Consider the following 24,004-nt stretch of genomic DNA (forward strand, 5'->3'; position numbering starts at 1 on the left):
TTGTTGCAGATGAGCCCAAGCTGGGGAGCTGCCCAGCTTACTGAGTGGTGACATTTTCATTTTTTTAAATTGTGCAGAGTGCCCTCAAATCAGAATGACCTGACAGTTCCTCTTGAGTGGGTTATCCTTAATTGGTTCATATGTTCCAAACACATCCTCTATTTCGTAACATCGTGGGCCTCGTTCCATACTTTTAATTTTCTGGCTGTTGGCTGATAGTGTCTAAAATATTTACCCAGATACTCTCTACAAGTGACAGTCTTCAAGAGCTGCCTTTTTTCTGGTGGTGTTTTTTTTTTTTTTTTTTTTTTCCCCTCTTTGGAAGATGCCATTTTGGAGAGCAGTGACAGGAAGGCTTGATAGTGCATGAAATCTATAAATAGAATGTTTGACTCTCAGACTATTCTGGTCAATGCAGTAAATTACAAATCAGTATCAAAACTACTGGATCACAACTCTTCTATAGCTATGTGTGCAGTAGTATCAAACCTGAGGACCCCAGAACCCAGGGATTAATTCATGTCCTCTGTCTTTAGTAACAGAAAAACAAAAGTGCATTCACTCTTGGTTGGATGTTAACGTGGCAGCGATTCTTGAGATTCATGAAAGAAAAACCATAAAAGCAGCTCTAGGTCGAAACCACTGGTTTAAAGCAAGTTTTCCTGCAGTGTGGATGAAGAATTTGTTAACCTTTGGGATTGACAGGATGCCCCCTGACAATGACAATACGAGAAGCAGGGTGTAGGGACTGAATTGTAAGATGGATTGTGGTAGCATACATTCATTGTTATAAGGCTGAAGTCCATCATACATAAAGTTCCTGTAATGGAGCACACTGTCTTATTGATGTTTGAGAAAAATAAGACATAAAGGACGAATTTAATCCAGATCTACACTGCACCTAGTTCAGTAGGTGCCCGAAAAGACTGCACTATCCAGGAGTCTGAATCTGCAGACTGAGCAGCTGATGAGAAAACAGCAGGGGACACCAAGCATCCTGAGAGTCTTCATTTCCCTTCTCAGTGGAATTTCACCGGGAGCAGAGAGGAGTGATCTGCCACACTATGTGATGGGTCATTAGAGGCACAAAACATCATGTCTAAGAGCCACACGTGGATTTGCGTCCTCACTCTGCCACTTAGTAGCTCCATAGCTTCACACCTTGGGCAAACTATTTAACTTTCTGAGTCAGTTCCTGCGGCAATTAATAACAGTGTCTTCATTGCATTGTTGTATTATACAAAGTACTTGGCAGTTTTCCCTGGCACTCGGTAAGCATTCAATAAATAGTAGCGGTAACTTAATATGGGATGCATTCTTTTTTAGGGTTAGACAGAAAATAATTTTTTGGAGGTTATTTCCCCTGTCCTTCCTTGCCTAAGGTGTAAGGCCTCTCCAGAGAGTCGTGGAAGCTGATGGGGACAAGGACACCTACCTCCACAGACAGACCAGCAGAGAGCGCACAGGCAGGGGACAGTCATCCCCGCATTCCAAAAGTGCATCCTAACAGGCTTGAAAAGTAGCAAAACATTCTTTTCATCTGACTTTTAAAATGTCTGCTTGATAAGCTAGATGTTATGTGTTATAGTTACCTACCTGTGGAGCCAAAATTGTAATCATGACAAACCAAGAAAAGAGCTACAGAAATGCTCAGCATCCTGTGGGCCCCAATAATATGTAATCCTTTCATGGGGGATTTGGAGGTTTTGTAGAACTATAGAGTACCTATGAAAAAGCCACATGTGGTTCTAAGGCTGCAAATATGTATCAAGAAACTGAAATTCCTAGGAAAACCTCTCTAGAAATATTAAAGCTGAGAAGTTGCCTTGACTAATTCCATTAGGCATGGCGAGGCTAGGTCATGGTGCTACCAGGTGTCACACCTGGGTGTGTCCACCCAACAGAATGAGGGCCCTCACAAGACTACCCAAATTAAGAAAAAGTCATAAAAATGTATTGTTTAAAAACCGAGAGAACTGATTCTTAAGAATTGAGCTATAAGAATTAATTCTACTCTACAACCAGCAAACACTGAGGTAAGAGGCAGCAGGACATGCATACTAACAACAGCCTTGCACCAAAAAAACGAACCCAGGCTACACAGGATGCTCCCACATAAAAATAGCCCTCCAAGACCACAGTAGATAATTGTTTCTCCTAAATTCATAGAGTAAGAGAAATATAAATAAAATTAAGAAGCAGAGGAAACACTCCCAATTAAAAGATGAAGAGAATTCCCTTGAAAGAACAAACAATGAAACATACCTCTTCAGTCTAATAGACACCAAGTTTAAAAGGAGATAATGAAAATACTGAAGGAATTAAGAAGGGCTATCAATAGGAATGCAGGTTACTGTAAAAAGGAACTACTGTAGAAACTATAAAAGAGGAGCCAGGAAAAATTAGAAAACTCATTTGCTGAGATGAAAACTGACTGAGCTAAAGGCAATGAATAGCAGATTGAATAATGCAGAAGAACAAATAAGTGTTCTGGAAGATAGAATAATGGAAATCATCCAATCAGAACACAGAAAGCCCAACTGGGGGAAAAAAAAATGAAAGCAAAATAAGAAACCAATGGGATAATATAAAGCATGCCAATCTACACATAATAGGGATCCCAGAAGGAGAAGAAAGAGAAAAGGGGTTCAAAAATGTGTTTGAAGAAATTATGGCTGAAAACTTCCCGAACCTAAAGAAGGAAACAGATGTCCAGGTACAGGAAGCACAGAGGGTCCCAAACAAGATGAACCCAAACAGACCTACACCAAGCCATATTATAATAGAAATGGCAAAAGTTAAAGAGAGGAAGGATTCTAAAGGCAGCAACAGGAAAACAAAGAGTTAATTACAAGGGAACCCCCCATAAGGCTATCAGCTAATTTCTTAATAGAAACATTTGCAGGACAGAAGGGAATGGCAAAATATAGTCAAAGTTCTGAAAGGGACAAATCTGCAACCTAGGATACGCTACCTAGCAAGATTATCATTTAGAATAGAAGGAGAGAGAAAGAATTTCTCAGACAAGCAAAAACTAAAAGAATACAGCAATACTAAACCTATCCTAAAAGAAATATTGAAAAGTCTTCTCTAAATGGAAGAGAAGCAAGAAGGTATAGGAAAGAGAAAATCACAATTGGAAAGTAAATCACTTAATAAGCCAGTAGGCGGATTTTTTTAAAAATCAAAAAGATTTTTGTGCAAGTGATGACAGCCACAATGAACAGCAAAAGGATAAATATGAAGATGTAAAAGAGGACATCAAAATCATAAAATGTGGGAGAGGAGAGTAATAAAATGTAGACTTTTTTGTTTGTTTTTTTTTAGAATGTGTTTGAGCCTATATGACTACCAGTCTAAAAGCAAGTAGATAGGAAGGGGTTAAAATACTTGAAAAACAAGGTAACCACGAATCAACACATAAAATCGACTTACAAAAACCAAAAAGAAGAGAACACAAGCATAATATAACAGGAAATCATAAACCACAAAAAGAAAAAGAAAGGGACAAAGAAGAAATACAAAATTAACTGGAAAACAAGGTTTAAAATGGCAATAAATAGATATCTATTAATAATTACTTTAAGTGTCAGTAGACTAAATGCTCCAATCAAAACACAGGAGAATGGCAGGTTGGATTAAAAACAAGAGCCTATAATATGCTGCTTATTGTAGGCAACACATAAAAAAGAGACCCACTTTAAGGCAAAGGACACACAGACTGAAAGTGAGGGGATGGAAAAAGATATCTCATGCAAATGGAAATGACAGAAAAGTGGGGGTCTCACTACTCATGTCAGACAAAATAGACTTTAAAACAAAGGCCATAAAGATAAAGAAGGACACTATATACTGATAAAGGAATCAAGACAGGAAGAGGATATTACATCCTCAAAATATATGCACCCAATATAGGAGCATCCAAATACATAAAACAAATACCAGTAGACATAAAGGGAGAAATTGATGGGAATACAATAATAGTAGAAGGCTTTAACACCCCACTCACATCAATAGACACATCTTCTAGACAGAAATTAGTAAGGCAGCAGAGATCCTAAAGGATACAATAGAACAGTTAGACTTAATTGATATCTTTTAGGACATTACATCCAGAAAAAAACCAGAATACACATTCTTTTCAAGTGCACACAGAACATTTTCTAGGATTGACCGCATACAAGGGCACAGAACAAGCCTAAACAAATTTAAGAGTATAGAAATTATTTCAAGCTTCTTTTCTGACCACAATGGCATGAAACTAGAAATCAACCACAGGAAAAGAAATAAGAAAAAAATGATTACATGGAGACTGAACAACATGGTACTAAAAAACCAGTGGGTGAACAACAAAATGAAAGAGGAAATCAAAATATACTTTGAGACAAATGAAAATAAAAACACAACCATACAAAATCTATGGGATGCAGCAAAAGCAGTTCTTAGAGAGAAGTTCATAGTGATACATGCCTTCCGCAAAGAACAGGAAAAATCTCAAACAACCTAACCTACCACCTAAAAGAATTAGAAAAAGAAAAAGAAAATCTAAAGTGAGCAGAAGGAAGGAAATAATAAAGATCAGAGAGGACATAAATAAAATAGAGATTTAAAAAGCAATAGAAAAAAAATCAAAAAAAAAGAGCTGGCTCGTTGACAAACCTCTGGCTAGGCTCACCAAAGAGAAAAGAAAGAGGACCCAAATATACAAAATAAGAAATGAAAAAGGAGAAATAACTGATACCACAGAAATACAAAATAAAATAATACTATGAACAATTATATGCCAACAAATTCAACAACCTAGAAGAAACAGACAAGTTTCTAGAAATGTACAGCCCACCAAAACTGAATCAAGAAGAAATAGATAATTTGGACAGACAGATCACTAGAACTGAAATAGCGTCCGTAATTTTAAAAACTCCCTACAAACAAAAGTCCAGGACCAGATGGTTTCACAGGTGAATTCTACCAAACATAGAAAAAAAAACGTATACTGATCCTTCTCATACTCTTCCAGAAGATTGAAGAGGAAGGAAGGAATGTATGCCCAAAGACATTCCATGAAGCCACCATCACCCTGATACCAAAGCCAGACCAAGACAGTACCAAAAAAGAAAATTACAGGCCAATATCTTTGATGAATATAGATGCAAAAATTCTCAACAAAATATTTGCAAACCAAATCCAACAACACATAAAAAAGATCTTACACCACAACCAAGTTGGATTCATCCCAGGGTCACAAGGATGGTTCAACGTAGCAAATTAATCAATGTAATACACCACATCAACAAAAGAAAAGACAAAAACCAAATGATCACTCAGTAGATGCAGAAAAAGCATCCATTCACCATAAAAACTCTTACCAAAGTGGGTATAGAGGGAACATATCTCAACATAGTAAAAGCTATTTACCACAAACCCACCAGCAGTATCATACTCAACAGTGAAAAGCTGAAAGCCTTCCCACTAAATTCTGGAACAGGACAAGGATGACTACTCTCACCATTTCTATTCAACATAGTATTGGAAGTCCTAGCCACAGCAGTCAGACAAAAAGAAAAGAAGTTATCCAAATTGGAAGAGAAGAGGTAAAATTGTCATTATATGCAGATGACATGATACTATATATAGAAAACCCTAAAGACTCCATACAAAAACTACTAGACTGATGCACAAATTCAGCAAGTTAGCAGGATATAAGATTAGCATACAGAAATCTGTTGCATTTCTTTACACTAGCAATGAAATATCAGAAAGGGAATGCTAAAAAAAAAAAAAAAAGCCCTTCTAATCACATCCAAAAAAAAAAAAGGAATAAACCTGACCAGGACTTCCCTGGTGGTCCAGTAGAAGAATCTGTCTTCAATGCAAGGGACGCCAGTTCGATCCCTGGTCAGAGAACTAAGATCCCACATGCTGCAGGGCAACTAAGCCCATGCGCCACAACAAAAAGATCCCATATGCCACAACTAAGACCCAACGCAGCCAAAAAAAAATAATTAATTGTTTTTAAAAGTCAATCTTAAAAAAAAAACCCGACCAAGGAGGTGAAAGACGTGTATGCTGAAAACTATAAAACATTAATAAAGGAAATTGAAGATGATTCAAAGAAACGGAAAGATATTCCCATGCCCCTGGATTGGAAAAATTAATATTGTTAAAATGACCATACTTCCCAAAGCAATCTACCCATGTAATGGATATCCCTATCAAATTACCCATGACATTTTCCACAGAACTAGAACAAATAATCTTAAAATTTATATGGAATCACAAAAGACCCAGAATCGCCAAAGAAATCCTGAGGGAAAAAAAGTTGAAGGCATAACCCTCCCAGACTTCAGACAATACTACAAAGCTACAGTAATCAAAACAGTGTGGTATTGGCACAAAAACAGCATATGGATCAATGGACCAGAATAGAGAGCCCAGAATTAAACCCACACCCCTACAGTCAATCTTTGACAAAGGAGGCAAGAATATAACATGGGGAAAAAAAGTCTCTTCAGCATGTGGTGTTGGGAAAGTTGAACAGTCACATGTAAATCAATGAAGTTAGAACACACCCTCACACCATACATGAAAATAAACTCAAAATAGCTTAAAGACTTAAATATAAGACATGACACCATAAAACTCCTAGGAGAGAACATAGGCAAAACATTATCTGACATAAATCGTACCAATGTTTTCTTAGGTCAGTCTCCCAAGGCAGTAGAAATAAAGCAAAAATAAACAAGTGGGACCTAATCACATTTACAAGCTTTTTTACAACAAGAGAAACTGTAAAACGAAAAGACAATCTACAGACTGGGAGAAACTATTTGCACATGATGTGACTGACAAGAGCTTAATTTTCAAAATATACGAACGGCTCATACAACTCAACAACAAAAAAGCGAACAACCCAACTGAAAAATGAGCTGAAGACCTAAGTAGACATTTCTCCAAAGAAGACATACAGATGGCCAACAGGCACATGAAAAGATGCTCAATATCGCTAATTATTAGAGAAATGCAAATCAAAACTACAATGAGGTATCACCTCACACTCATCAGAACGGCCATCATTAAAAAATCTACAAACAACAAATGCTGGAAGGGTGTGGAGAAAAGGGAGCCCTCCTGCATTGTTGGTGGGAATGTAAATTGGTGCAGCCACTATGGAAAACAATATGGAGGTTCCTCAAAAAACTAAAAATAGAGTTGCCATATGATCCAGTAATCCCACTCCGGGGCATATATCCAGACAAAGCTATAATTCAGAAAGATACATGTCCCCCTATGTTCATAGCAGCACTGTTCACAATAGCCAGGACACAGAGACAACCTAAACGTCCATTGTCAGATGAATGGATAAAAAGATGTGGTGCGTATATACAATGGAATACTACTCAGTTATTAAAAAGAAAAAAATGAAATATTGCCATTTGCAGCAACATGGATGGACCTAGAGATGATCATACTAAGTGAAGTAAGACAGAAAGACAAATACCATACGATATCACTTATATGTGGAATCTAAAATATGACACAGATGAACTTATCTACAAAACAGAAGCAGACTCACAGACAGAGAACAGACTTGTGGTTTCCAAGGGGGAGGGAGGGGGAGGGAGAGACAGATTGAGAGTTTCGGATTAGCAGATGCAAAATATTATGTATAGAATAAACAACAAGGTCCTACTGTACGCACAAGGAACTATATTCAATATCCTGAGATAACTATAATGGAAAAGAATATGAAAAAGAATGTGTGCATATATGTATAACTGAATCACTTTGCTACCCAGCAGAAATTAACACAACATTATAAATCAACTATACTTCAATAAAATAAATTTTTAAAAAAAGAATTGATTCTACTCTGAATTTTTATTTTGTCTTTGGGCTTTCTCCTACTGACTATTAATATTAGAGAAGACAAGGGGGGAGGGATAAATTCGGAGCTTGGGATTAACATACACACACTACTATATCTAAAATAGGTATAGTATATCTACATTCCAGTCAAAAAATTTTTTAAGTGATATAAATTAAAGCTAAAATAAATAGAGAAGGCACTAAAGGAGAGATTTTCTTAAATAAACCTTGGGTATTAATAGTCAAATTTAGGTAATAAAAAGATTAATCTGCAAGTGATTATTTACTTTTCAAAATAATTGCTCTACGAAAGGATTCACTCAGGATTCCACTAATTAATGCGGTCTCCTAAGGCATTTGACATTTAATTAATTTTAATTACAGCTTTTGAGGAGTACTCTGTAAGCAAGCCATACCTACATTTCCCATTTGTTAATTGAAATAAGGACTGAATTATTATTGTGTTTTGGTAATTTTGAAACTAATTGCCTTTGGTTTTGTGTAGGTTATTTATTTTTAAATGAAACCTTCTAGGCCAAGAAATTTTCTCCTGTGTCTGCCGAAAGTCTCAATGATTAGAATGTTAATAAAGTCATTGTAATATTCTATGGGATAGCCCTTGTTTCAAATCTGCACTCTTGGGTTTACCATTTGCACAAAATCACATTAATGGGAAAGTTATATACTATTTAAATATATCTATCATGCATTATACTCCTTTCTCAGAAAAGGTCTTTATTCTCTGCCCCAATGGCATAGTCTTTCTTTGGAGTCCAGGGAAGCACCCTGGAACTTAAACAAGTATTCTTTTCAGAACTGCATGCCCTTCTTGTTTCCCAGTAGCGGCCTGCTGTGCCCTCTGCCTTGACTCCCTTGCCTGAGGCCTGGAGGTTGGAGGCCATTGCAGACCCAGGCCTGCCTTAGGTCCTTATCATCCGCATACACAACGGGAAAAAGAAACACACACATCTGAGAATCAGGATTTCAACTGTAAATCACATCTGCCCTGGCGTAATTCATCAGATAGATGTTCATTTATTGCCATGTTGTCATTGTAAAACTTTAATTTCTGTTTGGCTGAAAATACCCCTGATGGGTATGTGACAGGGTTGTGAACTCTTTGTATAAAAGCCTCTTTATAAATAAGATTTCTTAAGGCTGTAATGATTTTGTTATCTGGGAGAGGGAGTGTGGGAAGAAATGTAAAATACAGGGCAGAGGGCATGCAGTGAAGGCAAAGTTACAAAGTTCAGGGAAGCATGGTTACAAAACTCCTTTCTTTGCAACACTGACATTATCCCGAAGTCAGCTTTTTAGAGAAGAAAACTCATGGTAAAGGTGAGTCCAGTTTTAGATCAAGCTCCCCTATAGCGTGTGTGTTTTCTGAATTAGTGTCAACATAGAAACAACATGATCCTTAGTCCGCCTAAGGATGGCCGAAGCCCGTTAGTGACTGCCCACAGTTCCAAGCAGTGTGGTCTTTGAGCCGAGATTTTCACCCACAGGTATGTGGTGGCAGATTTTAGACTGTAGACAAGGAAATGTGAGGCCTCGTCGGCAAGTGTCTCCAGGTCCATTGCCTTGTATTTAAAAGTTGAATAATTGCTGCTATGAAATTGGTATTTTTTTCCCCAAAAAAAGTTCAGCAAAGAACATTGCATAGTAAATTTTCTGTTTTCCTAAGCTGTCTCTTTGGTCCAGTTAGTGAAGGGGTGTGAAAGTGTCATTTCTTCCATAGAAGACGAGTAGGGAGTTCTGAGAAACTAAGACTTTCCAAGAAACATCATCATACCAAAGAGCCCCCATTCCTACACTGTGCAGTTTCATAAGCACGTTGTGTGTCTTTTGTTTGTTGTATTCTTTTAATCCCTAGGAAGTGTCAGGGAAAGATAATGTCACAGAAGAAAGTAGTTCATACGTGTATAAAATACTCCAGTTGTATGTAATGTGTGAATTTTTATCTTCTAAACATTTACATTTAACCCTGTTTCCAGCCATGCAATAATGAGCTTTGTGTCTGTAATAAATTCTCACGCGTTATCTTTAACATGTGGCTATTTAGGGAGAAGACCTTGTTTTCCATTTTTCACAAATTATTGGTCCTTCACCCCGGGCTCAGTTTCCTCCCAACTAAACAGACTTATAGCTGTGAGGAGTGGGGAGGGGAAGGGATGCTTAAATACCTATTCCAGGAGTCGAGAAATCAAGTTACACTTTCTGGAGAGTATTCAGAAAATAAATAGCCCCATTCCATGACGCACGAGATTCTGACCACAGGTTGGAGTTGGGTTTTGACTTTGTCAACCACCTTCACATAGTAACACGAAGCTTTCCAAAGCCATTTATTTTATTGGGTGTGTCCATCTTTGCTTTCACTGTTAGATAATAAGCTGCCATTGATTATTTTTCTGGTTTTACGCGGCCAGTGCTGGCATGGTGAAGGCAGAGAGCAGTGGGGAAATGTGTTCTCTCCGTCCCAGAAGTCAATGTGCACTTAACCTCCAGGTTACACGCGTGCATGTACCTACCCAGGCACGTTTTCAGGTTTCTTCCAAGTTAAAAAGAAAAAAGCCATGCCTCATTCAATCCACTATCGCTCTCTAATAGCTGTCTCCCCCTTCCTTCCCAGCCCCTTCCTTCCTTCTTGAAAAGAGTGGTCTGTCCTCACTCACTCCACCCTCACCTCCTGTTCTGGCTTTGACTCCCTGGAATCTGCCTCTGGTCCCCTCACTCAACTCAAGCTTCATTCACTAAGATCCCCAGTGACCTGCTAACCGTCACACATCTTCCCGACCTGCCCTGACTTCCTGCCGTCGTTCCGTCTTCACACCATCCCTCTCCTGAGCCGCCCTCCCCACCATCTGCTTCCTTGAAACCACTGGGGACTGTTCTGTGCCGTGAGCGGTGAGATGCGGTCCCTTGCGTTTCTCCCCCTTGGTCTCCTCCTCTACTGGCCCCTTAGGGGTTCAGCCCTCTTCCCTTCTCATCTGGGATCTCAGTGCCACCAGGACTTCAGATTCTATCAGTAGAACACTGAGCTCGACTCTTTTCCACACCGAACCCCTTGGTTTCTCCCAAGCTCTGTTCTTCCTTCTAAGTGTCTGTCTGATAAGTGGCATCAGGATTCGTCTCGCCTTCTAAGCCCCCCATCCAGGGCATCGCTCTGGTGGTTTATTCCTGCCCTTGTACCTTTTGTACACTCACAATTCCTTCCTCCTCCAGACTTTCTCAGTATAATTTCCTGTGAGTTTGTTCTTCCCCCGCCCTCCTGAAGCTTTCATGGTGCTCCCACGGACCTTCATTCCACCTTCTATTATTACAGGACCGACTTTTATCTCCGTCGTGTGTTGGTCTCCCTGCCTCCCTCCCAGCTAATTCCAGGGGCTACTCGTTCTTGTCTGCTTTACTTAGCACCAGCTCAGTGAGCGTGTGATGGGCGCTCAGCATATAATTGAACAAGTCAATAGTAAATGGAATTAATGTCACTTGTAGGAAAAGGGAAAGCGACACAATGTTCTTCGGACTTTTAGGGGCAGTAGATGGTGCCTGTGATCCCGGCCATTAGCCCTCAGGACGGACACCTTCCACAGCTTACTTCAAACCCCACTAGTAAATGTTGTGTGTTAGATGGCAGTCACGTAAATATGCCTCCCTGAGAATATGCCTCGTAGACTAAAGAGAAGTGATGGTTCTAGAAAGAGCAGAACTCCCCAATTCCACCTCGCAATAAATTAGCTTTCTGTTTAGCTCTGGGTTCACAGTCTGCTGCTTGAACACTGGGGAGAGGTGTCTTACTCCTGGGTAGCCGGTATCTTATCTCTGATAAGACTGAATCATTGAGCATTTCTTTAGAAAAGGGAAGACTTGTTGTGGAGAGGCAAGGATGAGAGGATTGTGCTGGAAGTAAAACCACTTATAAGAAAGGCTTTAGACCGGAGAACTGCTTGTGAAGCCAGGCTCTGGGTACGTACGGGTGGGAGTCTGCTCTCCCTGAATCCATGTTGTGGTCATTGACCCTGTCATAACCAGTAGGTGCCAGGAGCTTGGCTGTAAACACTCAAGCTACTCATCACCAGAAATTACCTACCAGTAGGCAAAAGTCACCCATGATCCGCGATGGGTAGTAACACCTGCCTCAGACAGAACGCCATCCCCTCCCTTAGCACCAGCGTTCCGGGTTTACTCCTGAGAATCCAAGTCCCTCACCCTCGCCCTGCACTGCTCCTTGAAGTTCAGTCTTAAATGCTGCACTGAAGGGCCGAGAAGGGCTCTAGTCCGTCAGGCATGGTGTGTCGGGCACGGTGTGTTCTATGACATCCTCATTTAGAAATACCGTCATTTTCACTCTGACACCACGTCCAGTGTCGTGGTGGCAGAGTTGATGGCGGCCATAGGGGCCAGGTCTGCTGGCACCTTTCTTCCCCTAGATTGACACCAATATGAAGACAAAAAAATTAACGTGGAGCCCAGATGACTTATCAGTAACAGTCTCCACATTAAAATATAAAAGGCATTCTTTTGGTATAAGTTTGAAAATAAAAGTGCCTTGTTGTATTTGTTTTGTGACATCCAGTAACCTCCACCTGGCATTCTGTGTACCATATTTGTGCCAGAGGTGACAAATCCCCAAACTCTGCCATCCACAGAGCAGTAAGAACAATGACGACGGTCCCTACCATTTCCACTTTCGGGCTTATTGAATATACATGGGAAGTAAGTGAATATAAACAGTCTGTTGGCAGAGTTCAGAAGCAACGACAAGTACTGGTGGCTACTTGTGATGGTCCCAAACCACGCCTGTAACAGTCAGAGCTGGGCCTTAGGAAGTGACAGGAGGGGGTGGGCAGTAAGAACTAAAGCAGAGCGAGAGGCAGGAAAGCACAGGGTGTGTTTAGGTGACACGGAATCTGCCCCATTGGATGGACCCATGTATTCATATAGAGGAGTAGTGAGGGAAATAACTAGAAAGATGGAATCAAATGGGATAATTTCCTCTAGCGAGAAGAAATCACTAGAAAGACTGCAGCAGGCCTCAGTAGGAGACAGGAGAAGCTGGACTTTATCCAGTAGTCAAGGGGGGGGCCACTGGAGATGGGAAGTAACAAGATGAAAGCCACATGCTGAGACTTTTAGAAGGAATGTGCTGAAAATGTAGCACTTAAACGTGAAATTGAATATGAGGAAAAACTGGAAACAGGGTGATTGGCCATCTGGTCTTATAAATTGCCTTTATTGTCAGATAAAATTCATTTCAAGCCACAGCTACCTTTCTCTTGGATATAAATGTCCCATGATGAACCAAATCAAGAAGCAAAGAGAAGTAGAATAATTACTGTTAAAAGGAGGTACGAGATAGAAAGTAAGGTGGCACAGTAAACCCTCACAGTGTGTGGGTGTATCACTTCTGAACCCCAAAACGTATACATTCCCCCAAAGCATATATAGTTTTCCCATAAAATGCTGCAGTATGACTTCACTTGAGCGTCCACATCTGCAGCCACAAGTTAAAAGTAACACGGGGAGGCGCGTCTACAGGGCCATCAGCCGTGCTCACCCCGCGAGGGCCGCCCTCCCGCAGCTGCCCAGGGTAGCACGCACTAGTTTTGTTCCTCCACAGTGTTACAGCTGAATTCCTGTCGCCGATGGGGTCCCATTGAAGTCGGGTTTTGTTTTGTTTTTAACTACCTTTTCTCCAAAATGGGTTTCAAATAAGCCTAGTTCTTTCCCATTGAAGTCACACAATTACACCCAAACTGCCCCCTCATGACAAGGGAAGAAATCTTTCTTTGGTCTCATGTTAGTATCTTCTCACTGACACCATCACACACATACACACACACACACACACACAATGACGGGGTCCCACTGAAGTCGGGTTTTGTTTTGTTTTTAACTACCTTTTCTCCAAAATGGGTTTCAAATAAGCCTAGTTCTTTCCCATTGAAGTCACACGATTACACCCAAACTGCCCCCTCATGACAAGGGAAGAAATCTTTCTTTGGTCTCATGTTAGTATCTTCTCACTGACACACATACACACACACACACACACACACGACTCCTTTCAGGAGTCATGTGGCCATTTCAGAAGCTTTCCATATTTCAAATGCTGTTTGGAGTGTAGCTGGAAACGTTCCGGTCAGCCGAGCTCACCTCACCGGGCCCTGTGACCTACAAATGCTTCTTTTTACTGCTGCCTCCCCCGTCCCCTCCTGTCACCGGGAAACCTATGGGGAAGCTCTTTAGGACTGTCCAGTTATGGAAGGAGGGGGCAGAACCAGATGTCAGGAACCTTGAGAGTCTGGGGTTATAAGAAGAGAAGAGAGGACTTCCCAGAGATCAGAGTCAACTACAAGTGGCTGCTTTTCTGTGTTCTGAGACCTAGGTCAGCTGATGATACTCAATTAAAATGCACAGTGTAGTCGACCTCTCAGCATATCATAACTGACATCTCGGTAAGTGGTCCCTAATGAAATGTATTTAATGACTAATTCCAAAATTTAGAAATTTCTAAATCAAATTCAGCCTTAACCCTGTTTTCCTGATGCTTCTCTCTAATCCCATGTTGAGAAGCGATTGTTTATTTTTAAAATGGAAAAGTTAACCGACGGACTCCTTATCTTCCTTCGTTTTCCATGATTCCTGTTATTCTAAGCGTAGACAGAACCAAGCACATCTATAAAAGCCGCACCCATCCATCCCAGATTCTAAAGACATTCCCTAAGAAAGAAAAACACAGTTGGCTACCATACAATTCGCTGACAAGACAGAAGGAAGATGACACAATATCTTACTTATTTTGTAACCAGTGTATGCTCCCAAAAGCCAGGGACTGGAGTGATCCAGCCAGAACTTTTCAGTGTCCTAGTTGGTTCCCAACTTCTTAAGAAGACCCCTAAGTGAGGCAAGAGTCCCCCTGGGCCAGCTCACAAGCAAGCCTCCCTCTTCCGTATCCAAACCTCATTTCCTTCTCCACCACCACCTTTTGAAAAGCTCAGAAAGAGAACGCCCGCAGCTGTTGGAGAAGAGAATCTGCTGCTCTCAATATTCTGTTTTAGCCTAAAGGGCTGCTGCAGAAGAAAAACTGTATGCAGTGGGTCCCAACAACCAGGGTGGTGGGCCCTCCGGGTGGGAGCAGTGATTCCCAGACCCAGGGAGAAATGCAACGGCTGAGACTTTACATGGCTTCTGTTTCGCTTAGAATTGAGGTTTGCCTGGTCTCCCCGGGGTCACATGACTTTTTTAACATCTGGTTTTCTCCAGCAAGTGAATCAGGCCTCGGAAGCCAGTTAGAGGGCCGGGGTGCAGCGTAGGTGGTAGACGATGCAGTGTAACGTGAGCCCATTTCATTTGGTCTTAAGCAAACTCCAAACCAAAGCTAACAGGAGCTCCGTTTCATTGTCTCCATTACCCAGAGCCCCTGGGACAGAGGAATTGAAGGCAAAGGTGAAAAAAAATGGGTGGGAACACAGCCTAAAAGCAAGCAAGGGTAGTGGTGGTTTTTTTTTTTTACAAAGTCAGAATTGGCTCTGTTTTTACCTAGGTAGTTAAGGGTAGACTAGCTGAACCAGGTGTAAACTGCCCCCTGCTGTCTGACACAGAGAAGTACATAAAAATATCTGCCTCGTTAAAAAGAACCGTATTCTGAAGGCCGGCAACAAGCTGGGGCGAAGGCAGGCAAGGGATGGCACAGGTCACCTGCCTCCCTCTCCGGTGTGAAGATGAAGGAGGGTGAGGGAGGCGGTATTTTTCGGACTTGGAGAGCTGCTTCGTTACGCCATCTGCCGCCTTGTTTCTCAGAGTGTGGTCCGTGGTCCAGCAGCGTCCGCATCACCTGGGAGCCTGAGGGGCAGAGCCTGAGATGCAGAGTCTCAGGCCCCACTCTTGGTCTACTGAGTCAGAATGTGCATGAAACAAGATCCCCAGGGGATTCATGTGCACAGTTACCTGTGAGAAGCCCCGACTGTAACCTCAGAAGGAGCCTTTACACTAGACAAGGTCCACTGTTCCCTAAGGTTTGTAGCAAATCGAATTCAGTTTGAACAGTGAAGAAATACAACTCGCTAGGAGAATGGAATCCTTCATTCATATCGTGATCACTTAACGCCCTTATTTTCGTCCTACTCCTGTTTCCTGTGTCCTCGTGTATCACCGGCTCTTTACCATGCTGTCCTTCCCATTACTTGCTACATTTCTGCAGCACCTGCCAAACCGTTTCTTTCAAAATCGCTCCATCTCTGGCAGCCTCCTGTTTCCCACAGTCCTTGTTTGCTCAGGTCTGCTCTCCCTTTCTTCCACCCCTGCTGGTGTCACGTAAGAAGAGCAGCCACTGGGCCCTCCGGGAGGGAGCTGGCCCTGTGCGTAGTCCGAGTGTCGCTAACCCCACGTGTTCTCTTCTGCGCCAGGTCAGGGAAGAATGCCGGCTCCTGAACGCCCCGCCTGTCCCGCCCCGCAGCGCAAAGCCTCAGTCCACCAGCCCCTCGGTCCCTCCTCGCACAGCCAAGCCGGCGCGGCAGCAGACTCGCTCTCCCAGCCCCACCTTATCCTACTATTCTTCAGGGCTGCACGACATGTAAGTCCTATGCCAGGGCCCACTTCCAAATGGTTCCCTCATCAACCAGGTCCCCGATCCTTGAGAACCGTGTCAAGGAGCCATCCCCTGGGCAGGGTGGTAGGAGAGGAAGTTTTCTTTTAAAAAAAGAAAAAAAAAATTTTTTTTTTAACTGGATGAGCATGATGGGGCCCTGTTGGTTCTGAGCTAGGATGGAAAAGCCAGTGACCTAGGAAGATGCTGAGTCTGTGAGGGGTTCAGTGGTTAAGGCTGGCATCTACTTGTCTCCGCTTTGACTTCAACACACGCAGACAGCACCCTCGAGGAGGACCCGGAACGGCAGGGGTCCTGTCGGCCGTCTACTCTGAATTCCACCCAGTGCTAGAGTCCCTGACCATCACTGTAAAGCAGTCTTACACTTCCATCTGGATCCTCCCAGTGCCGTGAGCTCATTCTTTTGCACTGCAGCTCATTCCATGGTTGGCACATGCCAATAAGTTTTTTTAGAGATCTTTCATTATATGCAGTTGAAATCTATCTCCATGTAACCTTCAACTGTTTCTTAGGTCTAAAGAAACAAATGTAGGTCCACCCGACCTCTCTTGATCAGGCTGTGAAACCATGAGGTCAGCCAAGATGTAAGTCTCCTCCAAGAGGCAGCCTCGGTCCCACCTGCTGTCCCCCCATCACCCACCTCTGAGCACACTCTGGTTTCACGGTCACTCTTAAGATAGGGCCCCAGAGCTGAGTGTGATCACATGTGACAGGTTAAAGTAGCTCTCCTTGGCAGGTACTTTTTTGTTCCCTGGACATTTAAATCTTTATGGTGATGTTACTCAATTGTGCGGAAACCAAGGCAAGAATAAGGATTTTATTCGAAACATTTCTTCCAGCCTCAGACTCTTGGATGGATATAAGGTCATCAGTGGTGGTGATGTAGTCCTGTCACTGTAGCCCAAGAATGACAAGCATGAGACACTCATTTACTGCTCTCTCACTCCACCCTTGCCCACTGCAGACATCACTAATCAATCACAGCACCTGTTGGTGATAAGCCCAAACAAGGCTAAAGATTTTTCTCATCACAAAGATCCAGGCACCCACTAACAATGATTTTCTTGTTAAAAAAATAATATATTTGCCATCTCTGCTATAGCATATTAAATGAGTATCTTCATATCCATAGTTACTGATGTATTTTAGTAATTTAAAGATTCTTAAAAAAAAAAAAAAAAAAAAAAAGCCCAGTGAGGTTAAGCAGGTACTTTACGATAAGAAATATAATATTTGTTGCCTAACTACATTTTTCTACTCAGAAGTGACATCAATGGGATAAGGATAGGCTGGATGTTTTACTTTTCTTTTTTTTCCACTCATCTCTCTCTCTCTCTCTGTGTTTGGCTTTTAAGCAGCATTACTAAAAGTGACACGAGTCCTCCTGAAAGCGCTCCCGTTTCCTGCTACCCGTGTAACCGAGTGAAAGCAGATTCCATGGACCCCAAGTCCCCGTTTGGCAGTCCCACTGCTGAAGCTCTATCCTCCAGGCTCTCATGGCCTAATCATTATTCGGGAGTGTCAGAGACCCAGACCAGGAGCGACTTCCTGCTGGATCCGAGCAGGAGTTACAGTTACCCCCGACAGAAGACGCCGGGCACGCCCAAGAGAAACTGCCCGGCAGCCTTCGACCTCGACGGCCACGAGCTGGCGGCCAGCCCACCCGGGCCCGGGCCCACGGAGCCCGGCGGTAGTGCCCCGGGGTGTCCCAAGTCGGCCAGCTACTCTCTGGAGAGCACGGGCGGGAAGACCCTGACTGCAGCCCCCACCAAGCAGAGCATCTCGTGCCCCGCCTTGCCTCCCAGGGCCCCGAGGCCAGTGGAAGAGAAAGCCGCCCTCGACACCCTACCTTTGCCTCTGCAAATCGATGGTGCTGAGGAAGCCCCCGAGTCTGGGTCACCGGACCTCTCCGAGGACCCGTACTTTGTTCAGAAGGGCACGCAGGACATCTTCTCCATGTCTTACCCCTTCTCGTCACCCCTCCACCTCCAGCTGGCCCCCCGCTCCTGTGGTGACGGGTCCCCGTGGCAGCCACCTGCCGACCTGTCGGGACTCTCCATAGAGGAAGTGTCCAAGTCCCTGCGGTTCATAGGGTTGTCCGAGGACGTCATAGCATTCTTTGTGACCGAAAAGATTGACGGAAACTTGCTTGTTCAGCTCACGGAAGAAATCCTCTCCGAGGATTTCAAACTGAGCAAACTGCAGGTGAAGAAAATCCTGCAATTCATTAACGGCTGGAGGCCCAAAATATAGCCAAATAACCCCAGGTAGCATTGAACAAAACAGATAAATGTGTGTTCTAGAAGGGGAGGGCTGGGACACAGTTTCACATTTTTTTTGCACTAAAAACTTTCTCTGTAAATAGGGATAAGAGAAAACTCTTACTATGCAGATTATGATTTTGAATGGTGAACAGGCTATTTTGTACATCAATAAAAATGCTGTACAGAACACTTAGAGGTGTGCCTTGTACATCACTCAACACTCAACAGCTGCTAAAAGACAAAAGGCATGCTCAGAGAAATAACTGTTACCCAAGTAGGTTTATGCGAGAAGTTGTGATATTTATTTACAAAATAGCCAAAGCTGAAAGACATAAGAATCTTTAAAAAAAAAAAAAAAAAACACACCTCTGAACAATTCCCTCCTTTGGGAGAATCAACTTTAGACAATTTATTCTGTGCTCTGTCGTTCGGATTGCTCAGTGCTAATTGTTTTACTCTTGTGCCTGAAAATGTTAGTGATACGAAATGACACTGCAGTGTTATGTGCTTGGTGGGGATCTTTTTATCAAAAGGCATTTTACAAAAGTCATGTGCTAGTAGAGAGGATCTATGATGTCCTTAGAAATCATAAATCATGACCACAATAATTTATCTGTAACTGCTGCTAATTTTACTGAGCAGAGATAAAGAAGACCAGAATATATACGTATATGTATATTTACACAATACAAATGTATGTTTTAAACATCAGTATGAGTCTGATCTTTTAGATAACATCTGTTCACTTTCAAATATCCATTGAAGTTTGGGGCCGTTAATTAAGTCGACTCTCTTAGGAAATGGGACAGAATGATTCCAAAGATTCTCAGAACCCTGTCCCTCGAAGCTCAGTCTTATCAGGCTCCATCACAGAAAACTTGGAACAAATCAGTAGAGAGTCTGTTTTGAAGAATTAAGTTTGATTTTAAACCTATTACAGGCTGGGTTTTACATAGAATACTCCCGTGCTGATCAGTGTCTGGGGAAATGACCATTTCTGTCGAGTGATAATTCTTCTCGGGTTTGAGGGTCTTATTCTCCTGGTATGTGGTGATGAGGGGTCTGGAGAGCATTTCTCAGAGCGTGTCAGGTGTTCTCAACATGCTTTGTGCTTTAGGAGAGCTCAGAAATCAGACATACCATCCTCTGCTTTGATATGTGCTACATCTGTTGCATCATTTTTTAAAGTATCAATAAGAGTACTTGTTTAGTTCAGAAATCTTCTTTCCTCTCTTCCAGAGAAAATACATGATTACCGTACTTTCATTCCAACAATCCCAGGACCCAGTCTGACAGTTTTGGCCAAACGTGAATAAATACTCCAAAATATAATGGCATCAACATAATTCTTGACTTTTTGAAGGAATATAAATCTTAGAAAAGTTTTTGTTCTCCGAGCAGCATATCGTCCCTAGCCCTGTCTCCCCCAGAGTCTGTCCCCACATTCGAGATGGGCAGACAGCCACCCAGGTGTCAGTGTGACTTGCAGGACTGGCTTGTATGTTATTATCCACTCTTCTTGCTCATCAGAATAAATACACAAATGGAAAGACAAGACCCACCAGTCTAGTTTTGCAGACCTGTTCAATATATGGCTTCACTTCTTGGCATTCAAGATATTTTTAATCCATCTCATTGTTTAGAATTGGGGTGAATTGATACCTTTTCTCATTTTCCATCTTAAATCTCTTTTTTTTAAAAAAAGGATTTTCCCCCCAACATGTCTCCCAAAATGCAAATACTCTAGGTTAAAAGTGCCCCATAAAAGAGTACCCTGTAGAATCTATCAAACTGTAGCACCTCTTCAAAAGTAACTGACAAGTTTATATAGAAGCTTCTAGTACTGCACTCAGATGACATGCAGCGCCTCCATGACTTTCATGTTGAGAAAGCATCCTTCTGTGTGAGGGGCAACTCCCTAGGTAAAGTTAACCTCTCAGAACTTGCCTTTAAAATAAAAACAAAGGATGACGTTGAAACGTTGCAAGTTTTCTTTGGCAAAACCCTGCTGAATCCGTTCGTGAATCCTTAGTGCTTGTATGCTTTTCTCAGTTCAAGAGGGAGGAATGAGTGGGTTTGAGTTTACTATGACAGTTGCCCCACATAAACAACTGATTCCTTTTATCTTTTTTTTCTTTTTGTTTGTTTTTTTTTTTTCTTTTGCAAAACCTCGACACAAAGTCCTTTTTGTTTTTTGTCTTGGCATATGTACGTTCAGTTTATATCGACGGCAACATAGAGACTCCTTGAGGGCAGGGACTATGGCCTTTCATTCACATACTCAAAATTCACAGCATCATCTGTGTGCCGGGCACTATGCTAGTATGACTTGACAGGCTGATAAAAAGACACAGTTCCTGCCCTCTTGGAACTCATATGGTTTATGTTTAAAACCACAGTTGTTGAGACTGGGTACGTGCAAGAGAGACATGAGCTCTTCTGGCAGTTGGATGGATGGAGAGTTAAGTGTGCCCTGTCCCTCAAGAACCCACAGAAGGAAGAAATGGCAGCCTCTATCAACGGGGTACAAAAGAAAAACTACAAGACCATTGAAACTCGGAAAGCATTGGAGGCAGCAGGTATCTCTGACTCCCACTGACTAGTGTTCTTTTCTACTGATTGGATTTTTTTTTTTAATTGGTAGTGAGTATCTTCTGGTATCTGTAAAGCCACATGGCGCCCTTACTAGACAAGGCACGCATAGCCAGAGAGAATCAAGACAAGGAATGCAGAACAGGGGTAGGAAGGAAACAGCCCTTCCCTTCTGAGCTGCGATTTTTGCAGTGAAAAGCAGTGTACAGAGATCCCCACATGCAGAACCTTTTCTAACCAACCAGGTCAAGACTGAGGACATCTTCTGGCAGGTTCCCTGCAATCTGTGCACTGACCCCTGTGCTTGGGGAGAGTGTCCAAACGGCACTCTTTCTTGGATTCCTTAAATGCATGGCCAAAACCATCGTGACCCCCTTAAGAAATACAGCAATAAACCAAACCAAGCAGCTAAAATGTAAAACGTGGGCCTGATTCATGTTGGGACGGAGCACTGAAACACAGATCAATTCTTTCTCAGAATCGCATCAACGCCTGCACGTTCTCTCTCTTTTAAGTTGAGCTGCTCAACTTTATGAGCTGTGAAATTTACATTTAGACCCTTTCAACCCACATAGAACATTCACATTTATGGAGTTGCAGCGAGCTGCCCACTCGGCTAAATTGCAGTGTTTATTCTTGTTTCACGTAGAAATAAAACAATCTTACAGGGAAATATTATGACTGTCCATTCCAACTGTTTTCAGACGTGGGTAAATACCCTCTGCCGACATTCCAGAAGCACCTGCACACCGTGCACACGACTCCTCGAGAAGTTCAGGGGGTGGGGGTGGATGAATAGAGGGCTCTTCATTTTCCAAACACACTGTATCACAAATCACTACTCATCATGCCTAAAGAGTATGAGCTTAACATTTGGAATAACAAACTGAAAAAAACACAGGTCTCCAAAGACCACTGTGAACGATTCAAAGAAAATTTCAACTTCAGTCCCTCAGAAAAGTGAAATCTGCTGTTGGACACACAAGACTTTCAGAAACTATGACCATTAATCCCAATTTTCTAGGAATACAATGGCACCAGGCTGCTAGGGCAAGAAAAGTAAGATGCCCAGAGTGCAAATGATGGAAAGTAGGATTTTTATACTGTGGGACTGTAATAGTGTGGAATTCTTATGACCACTTCTTGTCCAATCACATCATTTAGTCTTCAGAACTTGGTGTTTTAAAATTTGTCTCATTGTGAAAGCTAGAAACAAAGGGTAAACGTGATTTCTGTTAAAAGTATATACAAATATCTTCTGTAATTTTGCTGCTCTGTCTAATTCTTAGGCTATGAGTTTTGTAATGAGCTTATCAGATGATGAATTTCCTTTGTTTACAATCTCATGTAGTAGGGCTCAGATCATTTCTTAGCTATAAACCTCTTCTCCCATTTTCATATTAAGCTCCATTTAAAATATTGCTTAAGCTAAGCCTAAAAGTTGAATTCAATTAGTCAAAAATTTGGGAGTTTCCCTTGACTTAAATGAAAATGGTATATTCTTTTCAAAGACTTTTGTAACCATCTTTACAGTTTCTTTGCTTGGAAAAGTGGGGTTGTTAACTACCAGTTAACAGTTGCATTATTTCCAGAGCATTGTCTATGGGCCCAATGTGTACCTCAAGATAAACATGGTATGTTTTGTCTAAAAAAATTCGTTGTTGATTTAAATGGTTCTGAAATGTCTATAAATAAAGAAATTTTAAAAGTTGCTCTTCTTGCAATCGTTCCTCAGTGAGTTGGAACCCTGTGTGGTTTTCTAGAACCTCTCTTTCCCATCCTCATGGAGGAGAAGAGAACTTGTCTGAAGGGTTTCTGAAGACTGCAAGCTCACTCCATGTTAACAAGAGATTGAAGACTGTGGTTATCGAAAGTGGAAGAAGCTGGGAACCAGGTAACCTGGTGGCAACCAAAGAGAATCTAGTACCTGTGTGGTCAGGAATTAGGACAAAAGACAAATATAGATGGACTAGTGAGCTTTAAAAAAATAATAATGGGGGAGGGGATAAATGAGGAGGTTGGAATTAACATATACACACTACTGTATATAAAATAAACAACAAGGACCTACAGTACAGCACAGGGAACTACGTTCAATATCTTGTAATAACCTATAACGGAAAAGAATCTGAAAAAATATGGATAGGTAGATAGATAACTGAATCACTTTACTGTATACCTGAAACTAATGCAACATTGTAAATCAACTATACTTCAATAAAAAAAAATTTTAATTTTAATAAAAATACATGTTTGTACAGAAAAAAAGGACAATAGAAATTCATATCTCTGGCTTATATATAGTTTAATTTCTATAATTACAATTAGCATCACACTGAGTAGATGTGGTAGAGGGTTTTAGAGAAGGTCATGAGCGTGCAGCACGCTGCAGCGTCCACCAGTTTTACAGAGAAGTTGGCAAGTGGAGGCTGGTTAAGCTTTTATTGTACTCAAAATAGCATGAAGTAGCTTCAGACTATCTTACTGAGCGGTTCAGGGGAGGGTTGAAGGGCAGGGAGGACAATGAGATCTTAAGTCCTTGCCTGGCTAGGATCTCCCCAGCTTCACAATCACCGAAAAATCTTCCTGCCTTCTTTTGCTAGACAAAGCATCCCTAAATCATTCATTCCGTGTTATACTTAAACCTTCAACCCTTCTGCCCTATTTCACAGGGATA

At 41.8% G+C, this 24,004-nt stretch overlaps 1 protein-coding gene across 4 annotated transcripts in view; it reads left to right on the forward strand.

The window, feature by feature from the left end:
- The window catches only part of GAREM1 (GRB2 associated regulator of MAPK1 subtype 1), a 209,117-nt gene extending 186,079 nt beyond the window's left edge, over positions 1-23,038 (forward strand). For 3 of the 4 annotated variants that reach the window (XM_067699381.1, XM_067699385.1, XM_067699384.1), the window contains 2 exons: positions 16,272-16,438; positions 17,827-23,038. In XM_067699381.1, coding sequence (XP_067555482.1) covers positions 16,272-16,438; positions 17,827-18,724 — 1,065 coding nt within the window. In that variant the 3' untranslated portion in view covers positions 18,725-23,038. The remainder of the gene's footprint in view (positions 1-16,271; positions 16,439-17,826) is intronic. The other variant, XM_067699382.1, reaches the window with a different exon arrangement.
- Positions 23,039-24,004: the final 966 nt, after the last annotated feature.

Source organism: Pseudorca crassidens, chromosome 12, assembly GCF_039906515.1.
Source record: "Pseudorca crassidens isolate mPseCra1 chromosome 12, mPseCra1.hap1, whole genome shotgun sequence".
Taxonomy (NCBI): Eukaryota; Metazoa; Chordata; class Mammalia; order Artiodactyla; family Delphinidae; genus Pseudorca; species Pseudorca crassidens.